The 19,823-nt window shown below is 40.3% G+C and overlaps 1 protein-coding gene and 1 long non-coding RNA gene across 2 annotated transcripts in view; one reads left to right on the top strand and one right to left on the bottom strand.

Annotated features, from left to right (window-relative positions):
- Positions 1-190: 190 nt before the first annotated feature.
- Positions 191-4,678, top strand: LOC146767898 (uncharacterized). The gene is made up of 2 exons (XR_014953748.1): positions 191-4,060; positions 4,439-4,678. It is a non-coding gene; the product is annotated as an uncharacterized LOC146767898 (long non-coding RNA).
- Positions 4,679-11,746: 7,068 nt separating this feature from the next.
- RSPO3 (R-spondin 3) overlaps positions 11,747-19,823 on the bottom strand; it is a 58,157-nt gene continuing 50,080 nt past the window's right edge. The window contains exon 5 of the mRNA XM_021547154.4: positions 11,747-12,792. Coding sequence (XP_021402829.1) covers positions 12,599-12,792 — 194 coding nt within the window. The 3' untranslated portion in view covers positions 11,747-12,598. The remainder of the gene's footprint in view (positions 12,793-19,823) is intronic.

Raw genomic sequence — 19,823 nt, 5'->3', positions numbered from 1 at the left:
AAGATCTCATAGGAAAAAACGAAAGCCTGTATTGGAGAGGCGCTTGGGGTGATAGTAGACTGAAAAGGCCAAAGAACGGAGGACTTGTATTTTAAACTCATTTAAAATTGTTAACTTTGTTTGGAATAGACAAACAGTTCAGTTATGACAACTTAAGAGCTGATGCTCTTAATTGAGTGCCCTCAATTTTTAAACCAAAAGGAACAGGTCAAAGCTGGGTCACACTGGGAAATTCAATATGAGTATTAAATACACTTCAGCCTCCCTAAGTGTCTAAAGATGTGCCACCCATTTAAATTTGTGGAAATGTAGGTAGGGTTCAGGTGTCAGTGTGAATGTGTCTTGGCCCACTTGAGGTGCTGTAGAGTTTCTGAGACACCCACTGGTGGCTGGTACGTCACCCAGGTCTGCAGTGCTATCTGAACTCCAGGCAGGCTGTCCCAGAGCATCTAGGATGGCAATCCATGAGCTGTCCAGGAAGCTGCACTGAACTTCTGGGCAGTACAGTCAGAAGAGCCACTGGATCAACTCAGTTTGCCCCAAAGTGACTTAGAAGGCAGGCGACAGCTATGCATAATTTCAGATATGACACACGCTTTACTGGAGACATGCCCTTTTTGACGTTCTGTTTGGAAGTCAGCATGGGCTTGATAGGGAATGTAAAATAGCCCTGGGCACCTTCCTTTGGACAATTGCATTACCCTCCAGCCTCCACTACTGTATTCACCAATTTAATATTGACAAAACCAGGATTTAAACACTTTATTTTATCTGTGCAGATACCTCCATGGAAGCAGTGAAAATTTGGCATGGTAATCTCAGTGTGTACCTTGTCCTTTGCCTCGTCCCTGAAACAGAGAAGTCATGCAGAGAGGCTGATTTAGCCAATGAGTTGTGCTCCAGCAGGTCACTGACACCTGCACCAGAAGGTGCTCTTTCTTGCTGGGCATCACTCTTGCTTGTACCCAACCATCCATGTGTTGGTAGAAGCCAAAGGTTTTAAGGGCAGCTGTGGGCAAAAGAGAGACTGTTGCACTGGTCAGAGCTGCAAAGGCTTTTGTGTCCTGATGGCAAATGATGAACAATCGGATTGCACATGTGTTCTTTTTAAAATATGAGATATACATAGAAATTCCCACTGAGTGATGGCAGCAAAGGGACAATGTATTCAAGGGGCACCAAAGTTTTCATCTTTCCACTGTCCATTTGTAAGTAGTAAGATGGAGTAATGCCATAATAGAATAATTACCATAATATTATTTAAAAATGGGAGTCTCACTGATAGTTGAGCATATTTAAGTTGAGAGATGTCATTTCTCATGATGCAGTGAAAGGCAGTACTGTTGTCTGCCAGTATCCATAACTATACAGGTAATTGCAGCTATGTATGAGCCAAGCTCTTGGTTGATTAAATTTGTTTACCCCATAATTGAAGGCTTATTGTAGTATAATTGTAATAGTAGTATACTGTGTTATTTATGAACAATGGAAAAGTAAAGGCTAAAGGGTATCCAGTGGAACAAACTACCTCCTGCATGCAAATAAATTGTCCAGTTGCTGTTATAAACAAGAAGCATTGTGTTCTGCCAGACTCGCAACAAAGAAATCATTATATGTCTGGCCTGCGTGTTGGAGAACAATGATCTCTATTTCCAAAATTAAAACCATAATTAACATATTATTATGAGTCCACAACACAAGAATGAAGAAAATGATAGCGTTAGGCCCCTCTGAGTCTCAGATCCCCAATTAGCAACCCCTGAATCAGTGGTTCAGATTTTTCCCACATGGAGATTGCTTCATGCCTGACTCTCTGTTGGTTATGGAGGCATCACCCCGTGGTCTGAGTCACTGAAATGCTTCTCTCATTACCTACCTGCTATGAAGGACATTGCCAAGAAAGACAAAGTCTCATAGGGATGTATCTCAAACACCTTGGGAAGCAACTTAGGCTCTGTTAGTTACTAGAAATCAGAAAATTATACAGGAGGCCTCTCACTGGTAAACAGTTGTCACAGAAACTTTTTTTAGCTAATAAAAATAAGCTGAAATCCCTTCTTATGGTCTTTTTCAGGCCTGCATTTCACTTTCCTTTGAGTGTTGCTGGGAGTCTTGGTCTTGATCATTCTGTCTTAATAGAACTGTGGAAAATAGAGTTAAAAAAAAGGTAGCATTTCAAGATTTCTAGCATGAAGCAAGCTCTCTAAATTACAGCTGAGAATATACTGACATGTATGTACGTCAGTATTTTTTCACATCCTTATTACTGTCAGATGCTAAAGCCAAGATCTTCATTAATTCTTATGTTTCATATGTGCTGTTAGCACATCACTGAATTTAAAATGAAGACATTGTTCAGGTCATCTGGACACAGTGGCAAATAGTAAAAGTCAGTAAAAATTCTCCGGGTAGATCTTCAGTATTGCCTAAGCTTTTGTGGAAATTGAGTGAGAACATTGCAGCAAAAGAATTTGCTACATTTATTTAAACTGGCTGACAGTGCAAAAGCAACTTCAAATTTTGAAATACAAAACTGCAATGAGTCAGAAAAGAAAGAACAATTTTAATGTGACTCACCCACTCACATCCTATCTCCAGGTTTAAGGCTGCAACCATCTGTGCAGTCTGGAATACCCTGCATGTGTAGGGTCAAAACTAAAGCCAGATGACTAGGTCTTTTCTTTTTGTAATGAAATTTTTGAAGAAAAAACATGATCCAGAGCTAGAAATCAAGATGTTCCAGGTAAAATATGTTTTACTGTCTTAATATTTTAGCCAGATTTCCTATCCCATCAGTTGTTCATGTAGCTTCATTCTTTCTCTACACTTCTGTTTTCCTGCCTCCTGTAGTGCCTCTGGAGGGACTCCTTAAACCATTGCTTTCCTCAAATGGATCCTTCCTTGTGCTCACATCAGTTCAGCAGCCACATCACTTTCTGCCCAGCCCACCCATGCTTTGCTGGTGAGATGTAACCCTGCTCAGCCACTGAGGCCGGTTCAGAGATCTCAAAACAGGTTTTCTTTTAGCAGATGCTGCTTTGCTTCCTGGCCATGTGATCCTAGCTGCCCTAGTGTGCATGGTCTGAATTGGAACAGTCACACAATAGGAATGCTGCTCTGCTTGGATGTCTGCTCCAAATTGGGACACTCAGCTTTGAGCCCACCTGCCTGCTAGTCCAGTGAAATGTCACTGTCCTGGATCCGGGTATTTGGAGTATAGGACTCTCCCTGTCCCTTTGCATGTGTTTGACTTCCTTGCAGGTAACAGCATATTCATGAAATAAATCACTTCCTTGGGTAGACATAGACATTGATGCACACACCGGGAGATTCAGTCCAAGAATTCACTTTTTAATTCTGACTACATTAGATAGCTCTTTGCTCTGCTTTCTGAGGATACCTGTATGGAATCCTCATTTTCAGGATACACTTGGAGTGGGAGGATTATTTCAATATCGGGAAGTCTATGCATGCTGACTGGTAGCTCAGGATCTGTCTGTTGAACACCTGCTTTGCAGACAATTTTTTTTTTCTCCCCAAATTAGGGCAAAAGTGCCCATCAAGGTAGAAATTTGCTAGGCCAGCTCACTACCAGTTTTCCAGCATGGTAGCACAATTTTTTTTCCTCTAAGAAAGATGATAACATTTATGTTTTGCATTTTTCTTCCAAATTAGGAGGCATCAGTGTTTGTTTGAATCACTGGGAAACAAGTAGAATAAATTTTATTTGGAAAAGAGTAGGAAAGGTGTTATTCTTTTCTAAAATAATGAATGAGGGAGCTAGGAATGCAAACACGCACATCCCGAGAAAGGGTAAAATTAGGTACTGGCTACAGATGGGATGGAAGAGGTATGTTAATTTTAGTGCTGGGTGTCTTGTGTTTTGTTTTCTGTTTTGCTAAATGCCGTCAGTGAGTTATATTGTTTAGTATATCTAGAAAGGGAGAAATTTGTACATATAAAGAATTATTTATTTCTGTTTCCTTCAGCTGATTCCCTTTGTGGCCATATCCCTTTCATCCTTGGCAGTGCTGCTGTATGGCTATTATCTGCTTCATAGGTAGGTAGGTGTGGGAACATTTTCCTGAATCTTTTTTTTTTGAAGCTTTGATCATTCTCAGTGTTTTTTCCTGAACAATTTCTAGTTATACCACTTCTTTCTTTAACTGTGATACCTTAAGGGGACATTATACTTCAGCTGATACTTCTGGCAATACTGAGTAGAAGAATTGTTTTATATATATTACAGGCTATATTTCTGCATGTGTGCTCCAGTGCGATGTTTGCTTTCTTTGTGATATGACACTGTTTACATTCAGCTGTGAATTACCACTGCTGCCTAGGGGACCTTTTCTTCTTACTCTCTGAATTTGTATGCTCCTGCCTTCATGTGGTGATCTGCATTCTCCCCTTTGATTTTCTTCTTGCTGCTTTACAGAAGCCACAGGAACCTTCTCAGCCTTTGGCCACATCCTTCTGAGAGATTTGTGCTTGTGCTTAGCTGAGGAAAGAAACCATGGGGACTTCAGCTTCAGCAGAGCTTAAGCAAGGGAACTCGTGTTTGTATAGACAGCTTTATACAGAATTGTAAGTTGCTGTTACTGCTTGCACAAATCATGTGCAAAGATGCCTTGACTACAGATCTATGTCACTATTTAAGAAATCAAGGTAAAAGCTGTTTAAGTGCTGTCAGTGCATCCTTTAAGTAATCCTCTGAGTGCTTTGCATCACCTGTTTCCTTATAGCAAGCACAGAATGTCCACTTTTCAAATTAATACAGAAATTCCTTTTGATACTGTCAACTGTTCTTCAAAACATGGCAGTTATTGCTCTCCCACAGGGGGAGAAGGCTGAACCATGAGAAGGATGCTTCTGCAGCTCCCCCTTGTAGCAATAAATAATACAATGCAAGGTGCTGCTACTGTGATTTTTTATGAAGTAGCATTTCAGTAAAACTGGTTATAAAACACACTAAGTATGATTTATAGGCCCAAAATGATGACTATTCAGCATTCCTGAGTGATGGATTATTTATTCTTGCAGTCAGAAGACAAAGCTTTCTATATTGAAAAATAGCTGATACCTCTTCAATTACAGCCTAGGTACAATGTGTGCATTGTGCTTCTTAACCACCCACTGATGGACACTAAAGTGCAGTGGACCTGCACTTCCTAATGTAAGAAATTGCTCCTAGGATCCTGCAGGACCCATGAGAAAATTGCAAAGAATTCTTACTTATCCCTGAGCAAGTCTGTTTCAGCTGAATAAAACTTCTAAGTCTTTCTAAAACCTTCATTCTTAAGATCTTATATTGAGATGGCCCCCTAATGGTGCACCAGAATTTCAGCTTAAGGTGCCCAGCTGACTTTCAATAGTTACTTTTAATTATCACTCTTTTCTTTCCCCTGGGATTAATTTTGAAAATGTAAGTCTCTGGGTGCATGTGCTTAAGAAATTTTCTTGTGTTGGCATTTCTCTCTTGTATAAAAAAAGGAAAACAAACCAAAACAAGAATTTAATATCTCAAGCAAGACTTCTACTGCCATAAGAATACTTGGTTTTCTTTTTCTTTTCCTCTAAGCAGCAAGTACAATATGTCTAGACTTCAGTAATGCATTTGGCACAGCAAATGTAAGGTTGTAAGAAACAGGCTGTGAAAAGAAACCACAGATGAGGGATGCTAATTGCATCATTTGATGCACTACTGGAGCTTGGATAATGCCAGCAAGGTAAAAGGATTCATAAGGAGTAGAATCTGTGCTCTTGCTCAAGATTATCTGGGAGGCTATCACCAAAAGGTACTCCAAAGAGAATTTGTCAGGATGGAGAGTAGCAGGTGGCTCAGCCCTCACTATTCATTAGCTATAATGTAAACAACTTAATTAACATTCAAGAAGACTGTTCATTTGTTACAAATCCCATTAGGAAGTGAGCTGAGCATCTGTAGTGAGGAGAATAATACAGAAATAACACAGTATATTCCAAAGGTGTAGAAATGGGCCAAAGCTGTATCCCACGAGGTCAGGCTCTACCCCCGGGATTCATCTCAAAGATGACTACAAGAGACTAAATTGAGTGAATGATCTCCCACAGGCTTTCAAGGTGTTTTAAAGTATAATTTTAGCTTATTGAATATCCTTCCTCTTTTAGAAGTGTTTGATCCAAAGTGCAGTCTCAACCAGTCTTTCCGTCCCTAACTCCAGTCACACACACAAGCACATGAGACATCCAAACCACTCAGTCTTAGGCATATCTACGGAACAGAAGGCAGGGGCTGGTGCGTAGAAAAATGTTTTAGAAAGAAGTAACTAGCATCTGGAAAAAATAGAAGCTCCTCACACTCTGTGAATGGTCAAAGTCACTCTTTAATGGAAGTAACAGACTAGAAGAGAGTAATATCTCAGGTATTATTGGTAAACAGAGTGACAGCAGGACATAAACTTCTGACATGGGAGACATTATCACCAAAATGACAGGATTGTGCTCTTCAGCCACTGTTCAGAAAATCTCCTGGTTTAAAAACAAACTGAGAGTTCCTTTCTCATTATTTGGTCTATGGCTTGCAAAACCAGATGCTTTTTTATCATCTAGTTTAGGAGAAATAGGGGAGTGTTGGGGGGTGGGGGGGTGGGGGAAGGGCTGATAAAAGGATGAACTGAGTTTATCATTTTGGATATTACTTTTCCAATTACTAGCAGGAATATGTGGTTATCCATCAGTGTCTTGTGGACATAGTTTACCCATTTTTAGTTCCCTCCTGCTGTCTGAAACTGTCAGAGAACAGAATTATTAGAGTAGCTATAGGACAGATTCTGTTGTAATTTTCTCACTGGAGGTTTATTTTATGAACAAAGCATCACTGTGAAAAACGACCTCCTTTACTATTTGGAATTGTTCTTTTGCTGTGAGATGTTTTTCAGTTTGTACCATTGTTCAACTTTGACAGCAGACTAAACCAATACATCATTTCTTATGAAAAAGGAACACAGCCCTGAGCAGATTGTGCTGATTTCCATAAGAAATATTACCCACATTTTCCTTTCTCATGGCAGCTTCCTATATGAACTTCTATGTATTTAAACAGTACATGGATGATATAGTAAGGATTGAATCATTTGTAAAACCAGGTATTTTGTGCTATAGCCTAAAGTAGGAAGGGAACAGCCTCCTGTTTTTCAATCAAAAAAATTACCTCAAAATCACAGAAGCAGTTACTTAATGTCATATTCTGGGAAAACACCAGAGTTTTGCTAGAGCAAGGTATTAGTTCCTGTACTGCTTCGACCTGGACAATGTCTGTAAGAACATCTGTGGAACTTTAATAACCTGTTTAGACACAAGACTACTGGAGGATACTATAAATGAGTAGGGATTACTTAATGAGTAGATTAAAAAATAGTGACAGCATGTTTTTCAGCTTCTTCCTTATCTGCAACCAGACGGCACTCTGTTCCCTTCTCTGCATTAATTTGCCTTATCTCTGGTTTCCTTCTATATGCACATCAAGAAATAAATTAATTGAACTCTGGGATCATTTATCCTAGTGCTTTATTCCCTTTATACAAGAAATTGTGATTGCTGTTACTAGTTTAATTTTGTTCACATCATCCTTTTAAAGGTGGCAGACCAACTCTTTTCTCTCCTGTGCTTGCTATATTGCCTCATATTTTTGTGGTACATGCAGGATTTGTTCTGCTTCCACAGTAGTGACAGCAGAAGAAGTTGTGCTGCCAGTTTTATCCAAGAGAGGCTGCTTACCCTATTCTTCTTTCCCCAGGCTGAGATTCCATGAATAAAGGTGAGTCTGCTAGTAAGATGGTTTGGTTTTGCTTTGTTGACAGTGCTAGCACTCTGAAACACTCTGATAGCATAGAACACTGTCAACAAGAATTTGCCCATGAAAACAATGAAATTTCTGTGTCAAATCAATCAATGGGTATTCTTGCTTTTTAAATGAAATTAGCATTCCAGATCTGAAAGGGCAAGCCTAAACCCACTAGGTGTATCACAGTGAAGTTAGGAGAGGAAAATGTTAGGGGCAGATGCAATATTAAAATGGTGAAAAAACATACTGACTTCACTTCTCTTTAAATTATGCCAAATTATTGCAAAATACTAGGAAAAATCCAACCCCTTATTAACAAGAGCCACATGAGAATATTATTTCTAGATCTGTAACATCAGAGTGTGCTTGCTTGTAAGAGTGCAAGGCCTTTAGTGAGTAAGCTTTGTGCTAAATAACAGCAGTGAAGTAGCAGATCTTAGCCTGCAAATGTGACCAAGCCCTTGTTGAGGAATTTAGGAAAGACTGAAGCTGCAGCTGATGCTTGCAGAATGTCACTTTGAAGACTAGCTCCCATGATCAGCTGTTATGTCATCCTATGCAGAGGTTTTTGTTTGAATTTGTGCAACTTCATGAGAACCATGCAAACTAAACCCAGTGCTGTCTCTGCAAATAACAATGCATAGCAAGTAAGTACAAGTGTCATGGTAAATTCATGCTGCATCAGAAAGTTCAGACTTCAATAAGTTTCAGAGCCTAAAACCACAGAAACAAAGAATAATTATAGTGACTAATGAGGGCTATGGAGGAATTCTTCTGAATTAATAACAATAGTCATGTGCTGCTTTCCCGTCAGCACATCAACCACAAGGACACAGAAGCTGTTGGTAGAGATGTAAGACCTTCATTGTGGGGGATGATGGTGATGATGATGGTCTCATTCTGCTGATGGGTTCTTCTGCTGCCACTTTGCTAAAGGATATAGCAAAACCTGTCATTTATTTAGTGCATTGGTCAGCCTGACAACTCTGCTGTGGTGGCTCAGAATAAAGCTGCTGGGACAAATTTAGTGAAGGATTCAGCAGTTCACCACTTAAACTCTTTAACATTGGATTCCTTTATTTGGATCTTTAGGTGAGAGAATAAGCTACAGCTTGGTCAGACAGGTCTGAAGCCTGGGACATAACAGTTGTTTGGTTTTCTCTGTCTCTTTGTTACTGATGACAATTCCTTGAGCAGCTTAACTGTCAGAAATAGCACTTAATGTGTGTTTATCTACTGGCCTTAACTGATATTTAGTGTTTTATTTCAGATCTATTCTTTAATAATTAGCACACTATGAATTTGGCTTATAATTCATGTCCATTCAATTTAGGTTCAATTTTAAGAGAAGCTGTTCATAATTCTCTGGGAATCACTTCAAACTGACTCTTAAGATTTTGAGATATTTTTTAACTGGGAAGCAATTGTCAGGGAAGAAATTTTGCACAGATTGAGTCACAGCTACTCATATTACCTAATCAAATCTTCTCCAGTAAGGTCCTATGACTTCTCACTAGCTCTCACTAGCATGCAATATCATTGACTCCTGATTTTACACATTTATTACTGGATGGGCAAAAGGTGTTATTGCAATACACTTGACCTACAAAGGTCTATATTCTCCTTCAGTTTCTTGGGAGTCCCAATTGAGTAGTTCACCTACCAGCAGGGTGGTTTACCTTCTGTGCAAGGACTTGAGAAAATTTTCATTGCCTGAGGGACTTGGATATACTTCTTAGTGTTTCACCATGGCTATAGGCAATATTATCAAACATTTTTCTGTGTGGGAGGAAGCAACATGACAGCAACTTCCTTGTGCATTTCCAGGAAAGAGGTAGCATGTTTTTTCAGGTACTAATGCTATAAATTATTACTGTCATGAGCCAAATTCTGTTTACATTTTTATTTCTTGCTGAAAGGTAACAGCATTCCAAGTTCTGCTCTTGGTAAAACAGACTTGTCACTGCCTCTTGCATAAGCAGGGGATCTGTAATAAACGTTTTTGTGACAGTGTATAACAGAACTCACATTTGTGTCCGAAATTACTTTCTTTTCCTGTCTCCCTTTTTCTTTTCCCTCAGTCTAATTCTTGAACTACTTGATACTGCTTTTCCAGTCTTCTGTTTATCTTTGCCAGATAAATGACATTCCTTTGACTCCTCCAAGTGTTGTAGTAGAGAATAACTAAGATCTGGGACATTCTGAGTATAGCATCTCGTTTTGCTTTTTCTTCTTTTTTAAATTCCTCTCTGAACACTCCTCTTCATTTTTATAGATTTTGTTTGTGATTCTGTCAAAATTAATTCTTCCATACCAAACCCCCTTGCCATTTAGCTCCTATATTTAATCAAGACAAGGAAAAAACAATCCTACTGGTTACTTTTAAGAGTTGCAGACAAATCTTCCCTGAGTGCAACAATTCATGTGGTCCAGCTGCTGACCTAGTTTGCTGAATCCAAGTAGGGATGCTTCATCTGGCCAAAAACCTGGCTTTGGAGGAAGTAAATTGAACAGTAAATTCTTTCAGAGCAGCTGAATATCCCTGTTTGCCCACCAGCATATCAGACAGATGAATGACTGCAGCTGTAGGAGTGGGTGTGAAGCACTGGGTTCCCCTTTCTGTTGTGACACCAATGCCTCTCAGCCCTGTGATACCCTCACCTCCTCTGGTACCAGCTTCTGAATCTGAGGATTTCTCATGCTTCTGAGTACGAGGATTTCTCCTTTTCTCTCTCTGCATCAGCATCACCCAGGGCCTCAGTGTGCACACATATTCTGCACCTTCCACTACTCTAAGGTCAACACCTCCTCAGCTGCTGCTGCCAACAAGGTGGGAAGACATTGGTGGAGGGATTTGACTGCTGCTGCTTGGATCAGTAGTGGGAGACTGAAACCAGACTGCTCAGGAGGAGGGTATAAATGAGTTATGCAATGGAGCTGGGAGCTCACAAATAGTCACCCCTGCTCCAGTCTCCCACTGCTAGGTGCTCCTCATAGGCATTCACCACACCCTGCTTTGCTCTCTCACCCACTCAGACTCCACTGTGTGTAAGATGTATTACATGTGTATGATACTCATCTCTGTAAAATTCAGCCTTTTGGTCTTCTCAAATGCAAAAATAAATGCATAAAATCAGGGACTGGTTACAGAAAGTTTTAATTAATTCTCATGAATGTAGGAGGCAAACTGTGGAAGCCTTAAACACTGTGTGGTTAGACTACTGCATCTACATGTATCATTAGAGACAAAGCTCTTACAAAGCAAACTGCTGGAGACCATCCTACATTGCTGTCTGCATGATTAGGATATTACTTGAAAAATCACTGGCACCTGTCACTCAGGTGTCCTCAGCCTGAGAGACAGGCTTCAGTGTTGGACAGGGTCTCTTCTTTTGTAATAAACAGAAATGGTGAACAGGGAGGGGAACTGATTCCTGCCACCTGTTCTAGTCCACGCTCCACAGTGGGTGGCCTGCTACCCCTGTGACAGCTGCCATTGGGCAAAACATGGGAACAGAACACAAATTGTGAGATATGTTGGTTCCTCGACATGTTTCTGGAAAGGGTAAGTCCATTTCTAAGCAGCAACTCGGTGTGTAGCATAACCTGTGTTTCACTGATGGGCCGCTCTAGCCTCTAAAATACCCAGAATGGTACCACAGGATTTGGTTTGTCGTCTGAGCAGTGGAGATTTTCACTTTTTCTGTGTTAGATAGAAGAGCCAGAATAGGAATTTAAGTAAAATTGGACAGAAGTTTGCCATTTTTATATGTTTGTAAATTTATTTTTGTGGATACTCTTTTGCTAGATGCACAGTGTGGGTGCAAGTTGTCCTCTTCTGTCTGTGAAGCTATGAAACTATTCCCTTCCCCAACAGAAAAAGTGACACCGTCACTGTGAAAAACACATACTTACATAATCTATTTTTCTGGTTTTTATTAACTCAATGTTGTCTCCTACAAATACGATTTGTCATTCACCAGAAGATTTGAAATGTAGACTTAAGTTACACATAGGTATAAAAAGCATAAAACAGCACACGGTACCACTGTTTAGACCAGAAAACATTGTGTTGTCCACAGATAAGAGTGTTATTTGAGCTCAGCTCAGTTTGCTTCTGCCTCGGGGATTCAGTCTTCAAAGCTGCAGATGATTCTGCTTCTTATTCTTCAGCAGCTGAAGCCCTGCTGGCTTTCTCCTGATGATGTTTCTCACCCATGTCTGGAGCATGGACCAGGAAAATACAGACCAATCCCATCCTGCTCCACCAGAGGTTATAAAACCTTGGGCTCCTACTGGCTCTTCAGAAATGTTTTCCTCCTTCTCTTAATTATGTACAATATATGAAGGGATACGATTTTCATCTTTGATTTAGACATATCTCTTGTCTCATACTTAAACAATAACTTGAAAAATATTTTACAAAGAAAAAGAACATTGTTCATCTGAAAGTCATTCATTATTATATTGCTATATTTTATACCCTATTATTATTATATACAAAATTTCTTAATTGCCTTTTACAGATGCATGGAAGCATATAATATAACAGTTTTAAAGGATCCCATCTTTAGAATTTTTTTCCTTGGCTCATGTCAATCTCTTTAATAAACTATGGTTGCTTGGAGAATATAAGAAGTATTTGGAATGTTGTTTAAAGTTTAATAATAACTGGTAGCATTGTCCATTTGCAGCCTGAATGGTTGAAACACATGTCAGGGCGATCTGGTAGAGATAGCAGCATCATAAGACTTAAACAATCATGGAGGGCCATTAATGTGCAGTGTCAACGGGTGCCAGGTCCTGTTCTTTGTTTGGGGCTTTCCTTTTCTTCGGCTGTGTTTTGTTGTTGTTTTCCCTCTGTTCTCGGTTTTGTCTTCGGGCTGCTCGCCCTTTGCTTTCCTGTCTTGTCTCCTTGCTTTCATCTTTGTTGGATTTTTTTCTTTTCTCCTCCCTATTTTTTTTCCCTGAAAGAAATGATGGCACATTAGAAGATTTGTTCAGACTATTGAAATTTCTGAGTCCCTCATGTTGCCATAACCTGTGACACCAGCCCTGGTTTAGCACCTCCCATTAAGGGCTGGACACTGGTATTTGGAAATGTCCATTCACCACACCCACATCCCAGGGGATTCTTGGTATTGCAACATTAATCCCATGGCAAAGTGTCTGCTCCATCACAGGTGTGTGATGGTCTTCAGACTAAAAGGTGTCTCAAATCAAACTCTAGACCATTGTCACAAAATTAGGTATTCAACTGCTTTATTGCTTTAAATGAGGTGAGATGTTGAGGAATTTGTTGCTGCTACAGACCTCTCCAATATAGCATCCTGTCCCCTTAGGAACATTAAAACTTTGTATATTGGCTGTGGAGATGGTATAATAGAGTGCATTTATGCTTGAACGTGAGGAAGAAATATTTTATGCTGAGTGTGGTGTAGTACTGGAACAGGCTGCCCACAGAAGCTGTGGATACCACATCACCAGAAATGTTCAAGGTCAGGCTGGATTGGGCTCTGAGTGACCTGATCTAGTGAAAGATGTTGCTACCCATGGCAGGGGTGATCTTCAAAGACCCTTTCCAATCAAAACATTTCTGTGATTCTATGATTCTGTTTCTTAGCTTTACAAACCAGTGCAAGAATGATATTGACTTGAACGTGTAAGTACACACGAGCCTAAAACAGATTAGATTTGTGTGTGTGTGTGTGTGTAACCACTGAGCTATGCAGCTGAAATTCACCTGTAGTTAGATGAATCCAAATGATATCTTCAAAGGCAACTTCTCTTAAGGCTTTCTTGATAGAATGTCATACTGACCCCTATACCTTCTTACATGGAGAAGTTTCTGGACAAGTATTGAAAAACATCTGGATAAACTCTCTTTTATGATATCTCAGTAATGATACTAGTAAAGTAACCTATCCTTTTTTGTTACAGAGAGAATACTTTTTGTTTTTAAATTTTAGCAGAGATAATCTAGGCTTTCCTACACCAGTGTAGAGTGAGTTACATAAACCTGGGAGTAACTCTTGCTGTTGAGGGTGCCAAAATTTTATCAATTTTGCCCATTCCTGCCTCAAAACCAAAGACGATGCCTCACTGAGATCTGTGGGAGTATGTCACAATGAGGGAGCTGCAGGGGAAGTGGCTTTGTTCTGAGAACAGATAACCATCCAAAGAGGTTCAGGGTACAGGCCAGATAAAGGAAGAGAGATTTAGAGGAGGCTAAGAGAAAGCAGAAAGCAAGGAGCAAGATCAAGATGTAAAAATATGCTCTATCTTCTTCTTCTTCTTGTGTAGATCTATGGGAATATTTTACAGCTTCCCCATTCTTTACCACCACTGCCTGGGATTGGAGAGCAAGGGAAGGTTTAAATACACATGTTTAGTAATGACCAATATCTGCCTTTATCATTTATTGTTTCTGAAACAGTAAAACTTAAAATGTAAAATGACACCTTAAATTACAGGGAACCAGTCAGAGATTACCTGAATATACACCCACATACCTGATGAATCCCTCTCTGAATTTATAAATACCATCTAGAATGCACAGAGGTGAGCAGGGGAGACCTACAGAACTGGCATGAGAGGCTCAGAAAGAGCTAGTATCACTGTGACAACTGGGAGACCTCTATGCAGAAGTAAGTCTGCATCTTAACCAGCTGTAATGCTGTCTCTTACTAATGGATAAATGACAGTATGGGATTTCATTCCAGTGGTTTATAAATACTATTGGCTCAAGATGAAATGTTATTTGAATGGAAACTGTCCAGACATTCAGTGTTTGACATTACTCACTTGGTGATTAGCCAAAATCATTCAGCTGTGACTTCCCAGCCACAGTTCTTTAAATATGTTGGAATGACACATAATGGTTTCCCATTCAGTCATGGACCAGGATATATGTATTTATATGTGTGTAGATATACTAAGAATAAGATATCTTTGTCTAGCTAGAGACTTATCTAGGCACAGCTTTACTGTTTCTGTTTGAATCAAACGGGTATCTTTACAAATGACAAGGAAAACTGGATCTCTGGCAAAGAGTTAAAACTGAGTTGTAATTCTCTTCTACTCTGAGGGTAGCTAGTTTGGAGTCCTCTGTGCAGTTTTGTATACATGGTTTAATGTTACCAACTCCATTCTGCTGCCATTTGTGAAAAGATCTGACCTCTAGACCTATAATATTATGGTAAAGCAATATAGAATAGAAGAGTCAGCTTTGCTGGCTCTTTAGTTCCTTTCACTACTATTTTTTAAAATGAGAATTTTTATGTGACAGTGTAATGTTACTCCTAGTCAGTCTGTTTTTCAGTTTAGAGAAGATGAGAGAAGATTCTACCAGCAGTTCTCTGCTAGCATTGGGATATAGCTGGAAGCCCATTTTTGTGTACATCACCCTTCCTCTTTATATCCCTTCTCTCTTCTTCACAGAGATTTGTTCCTGAAAATTTTTTCTACTTTCTTCTACTGGCTGAAACTCACTTCATAGCAGCATATTGAACTGGGTACCAGGTAGTGTGGAAATTCATTGAAAATTTGGGCATTTGTCTATCTGTGAAATGAAAAGTGCAAAAATTACATGGGCCATTATGTTTACAAGTTCATCTCTGAATAAGAGTTGGCCTTTCAGTACTTAAGGAGAGCTTATAAAAAAAGATGAAGAATGAAAGAATTATTCTTTATATGGACAGATAGTAATAGGACAATGGGGTGAGGTTTTAAACTAAAAGAGAAGATATTAGGTTAGATGTTAGGAGGAAATTCTTTATTGTGAGGGTGGTGAAATACTGAAACAAGTTGTCCAGACAAGCTGTGGATGCCCTATCCCTGGAAGTGTTCATGGCCAGTTTGGATCAGGCTTGGAGCAACCTGGTCTTGTGGAAGATGCTCCTGCCCACGGCAGGGGTGCTGGAACTAGATGATGTTTAAGGCCTCTTCCAACCCAAACCATTCTATATTTCTCTGACCTACTTTTCCTTTGAAGAAGATGACAAGGCAAGGCCATTATTAACACTGGAACTCAGCGAAGAAATAAACCATGCAATAACATGACCTGGAGGAATATATTGTCCTGGAATTTCGATTTCATTTACGAAGAATGTTCTTGTAGAAAGTTGTCCCGGGCCGAAGCCTGTAACATTCTATGCACGCGCGCGTCTCTCGGTGCTGCAGTGCCCGTGCCGCCCGCGCGGGGGCGCCGCGGTTCCGCGCCAGGCGGCGCGGGGCGGGGGCGGCTCCGCGGCCGCAGGTTCCCGTCCCGTCCCCTCCGGTCGTGTCCTAAAGTCCCGCCCGTGCCCTTCCTGCCGCTTTGCCGGCTGTCTTTGCTTATTTTGCCTGCGGGTGAACTTTCCCGATGAGTCGCGGAATTCTTACTGTGATGCACTAAAGTTACTAACGTTTATTTATTCTTATTGATTCAATACAACCGTTCGAAATTAAAAAAAAAAAAAAAAAGTGTTTTTAGACAGGGGATGAAATATTTTCCAATAGAGTGTCTTGCTTATGAAGAGAATATATATAATATCAGAGAAGTATTAATGAGACTCTAATACATCTCTGATATTATATATTACAACTATTGTATTATGAATGTGTAATACTTGCAATATATATTACAATAAAGTAATTAATTGGTGTTAAAATAGCTTTTATGTTCAAACTAAAGCTTTGTACAGACTATACTGGAGGAATTGATCTGCCGGCACTGTGAGTTTTCTGGTACACAGGAGATATCTTGCTACATCTAATAATAGCAAATTCCTATATTGATGAAAATCTAGTGACTTGATATAATTTTGAGAAGTGCAGTAGTTCAAATTAAATGCAGACATAAAATTAGTTTAGATAACAATATAATTACATGTCTAATCAGATTCAAGGTGCTGAGTTCTTGTGAATACACTTTATAGCCCCGGGTCAAAGAAATTCCTGTGTCTGTATTATGCAATCCATGTCTGAATATATCTATTTGAACAAGCCAGGGTATTTTAGAGAAGTCTTTGCATTATCTCATCAGATTTTCACTAGATGTGCAGCTGTATTTTATGGATTAGCAGGAGGGCGCATTGGCCATGACTTGGGAGGCCTTGGTACTCAAAAGCACTTTATGACAGACAGTTACTTAGAAAATCATGGCTGACGTGGATTAACTACCACAGGTGACAGATTTCTTATGCTTTAAGCATTTGTCACTTAGTCCCACCTATTATATTCAGCTGTAATTATTACAGGAGACTTGGGTGCTGAAATCCCAAAACACCACAGGAAGACATAAAATCTGATTGTGCAAACTGCTTCACTTTGATGGGGGGAAGTATTACAGGGTAAGCTTCGTGGAGATCCCAGAGGGATGAGAATCTGGCATCAGACGTTTGTAATGATTGTATTTCTTTCATCACTCCCATGAAGCCATTTACCATGGGAGAGCAAAGGGAGCAAGAGCATCATGGAACTGTTCCTGTTGGGATTGCAGGCACTGATGTAACAGGCCTCGCTTTGGAATGCTCCCACTGCTTCTACTGTGACTGTCACCACGGACCACAAATCCTCCCCACTATACTGTAATAAGCTGAAGAGCTGCAAGAAAAGACCACAAGCCACTGATGTAACGTGTTCTTTCACACCCCTCACCGCCTTGTCTGACCTCTCGGCGCTTTCCTGGCTGCTCGAGCACTATCAGCATTGGTGCTGCAGTACCAGTGCCCCAAACCCTCTGTAACCTATGAGCATGGGACAGAATATAAAGGTTAAGTGCTGCTACACCGTGTTGCTCTCCTTCCCACCTGTCCACACCCTTGTCAGAGGCATTTTTAGTCCTCTTAGATTAAAAGTGTATCATGCTTTCCTCATCATGGGGCCTGGACAACACCAGCATGACGCAAAGAATCCATGCTGAGCAAATAAACCAGAAAGAGGAGCACGCCCCAGGCTCTGAACTCCCTTACTCTAGTTCTGTCAACAATACAGTCATGCCATATTATGCAAATGAGCAGATCATTCTCATTTTCAAGAAAAGTGACACATTTTTTTTTCTGGAACATAGCCTGTAGCATGTACTCACACTACTTGCCAAGATAACATCCCTTCAAACCCCCAGCTGCCCAGTGATGCAATGGACTTTCTCCTTTCATTCCCAAGCCACAAGTGGCTGATTCATCTGGTATGTCTTTTTGAAGATTAACCAGCATAACTGCATAACTTTTTTCACAGCTGTCTTTTTTTTTTTTTTTTTTTTTTTTTTCCTTAGCTATTGTGGCCCTATTGTATAATAATTAGATTTCTGGGTAACCAGAGTGTGAGGGTCAACAACTTCAGAACAATCTAGATGGTACATGACTTACTGCATTTCCTGGCCTGCCTTACTGCTGAAGTTGTTCCAAATGCTGAAGAGAATATAGGTAAAAATTTTAACAGAGCTAAGGTCCAAAGACATTCAAGGAGCAAGTAACTTGGCCAAACCTTGGTTCTCCTGCTGTTGAGATGCATGATGATAGCCTACCTGGTTTCCATACCATTCCAGATGGATACTGATCTTAAGGCATGTGTCATATCCATAGTTCTATTTAGTGATCCTAGACAATCCAAGATACCTGGGCAAGCTCAAAAAGTGGGTCCTTGGGACTCTCATGAGGTTTAACAAGACCAAGTTCAACGTGCTGCACCTGTGTTGGGACAACTCGCAGTGTCAGTACAGGCTGGGGGATGAACAGATGGCGAGCAGCCCTGTTGAGAAGGACTTGGGAATGCTGATGGATGAGGCTGGATATAACCCAGCAATGTGCTCAGAAAGCCAATGGTGTCCTGGACTGCATCCAAAGCAACATGGCCAGCAAGGCGAGGGAGGGGTTTCTGCCCCTCTTCTCTTGTAAGACCCTGCCTGGAACACTGCATCCAGCTCTGGGGTCCCAGGCACAGGCAGGACACTGAGTTTTAAGAGCAAGTCCAGGAGAGAGACACCAGGATGATTAGAAGGGTGAAGCTCCTCTCCTGTGAGGAAAGACTGAGAGAATTTGGATTGTTCAGCCTGGAAAAGAGATGGCTTTGGTATGACCTAATTGTGGCCTTATAGTACCTAAAGGGAGCCTACAAGAAAAATGGAAAGGGACTTTTGACAAAGGCAGTAGTGACAGGACAAGGAAGAATGTCTTTAAAATGAACAACAGTAGGTTTAGATTAGCTCTTAGGAAGAAATTCTAGAATACGTTGCCCAGAGAAGCTTTAGCTGCCTCATTTCTGGACATGTTCAAGACCAGGTTGTGTAGAGATTCAAAAACTTAGTCTAGTGGAAAGTGTCCCTGCCCATGGCAGGGGATTGGAATTGGATGATCTTTAAGGTCCATTCTAATCCAAACCATCCTGTGATTCTATGATGATGCTATACTTCAAAATCTATTGATACTTATGGCTGAGCAAATGTATTATGGATCTTGGTAATTTACTTGTTCTTATGTGTCCTATCTCCCCTTAAATGTGGAAATACTACTCTAGACATAGATTTTAAATGTCTTTGAGGATCCTTAAGGTTTGTTTGCCTCTGAAAATAGGATCTGGACTACTGGATTTCAATTACTTGAAAAATGTTCTTATTTACATTATGTGTGCTAACTTGTCCTTGCAAGACCAGCGCTGAAAGAGGCACATTAGCAGGAATGAGAATGTTGTTTCCAAATACAGAAATAGCTCAGGCCTGCTCCATAGCCATTGGCATAAAGCAGGCAGAGAGGAGTGGGAGGAGGCTGACCAGATTAGTTACACCAAGACAGGAGATGTTGGGTTTTTCACTGCTGTATGAGATAAGGAGAAAGTTGTATCCTGTTAGGTGTACAGGAACTCAGGAAATATAATTTCTCTGTGGGTGGTTGGAAGATGACACTTCTACACTCATGAATGAGCTCATAAGCAAGGTTTATGGAAAGTCCCTGGCTTGTGATGACCTCTTGCAATAGAAACTGGTTGGACGTGCCTTTCCTGTGCCATAGAAAAGATATTG

This window comes from Lonchura striata, chromosome 3, assembly GCF_050655825.1.
Source record: "Lonchura striata isolate lonStrDom1 chromosome 3, ASM5065582v1, whole genome shotgun sequence".
Classification (NCBI taxonomy): Eukaryota; Metazoa; Chordata; class Aves; order Passeriformes; family Estrildidae; genus Lonchura; species Lonchura striata.
The sequence above is the reverse complement of the archived record's forward strand: the minus strand, read 5'-3'. Positions and strand labels throughout refer to the sequence as shown.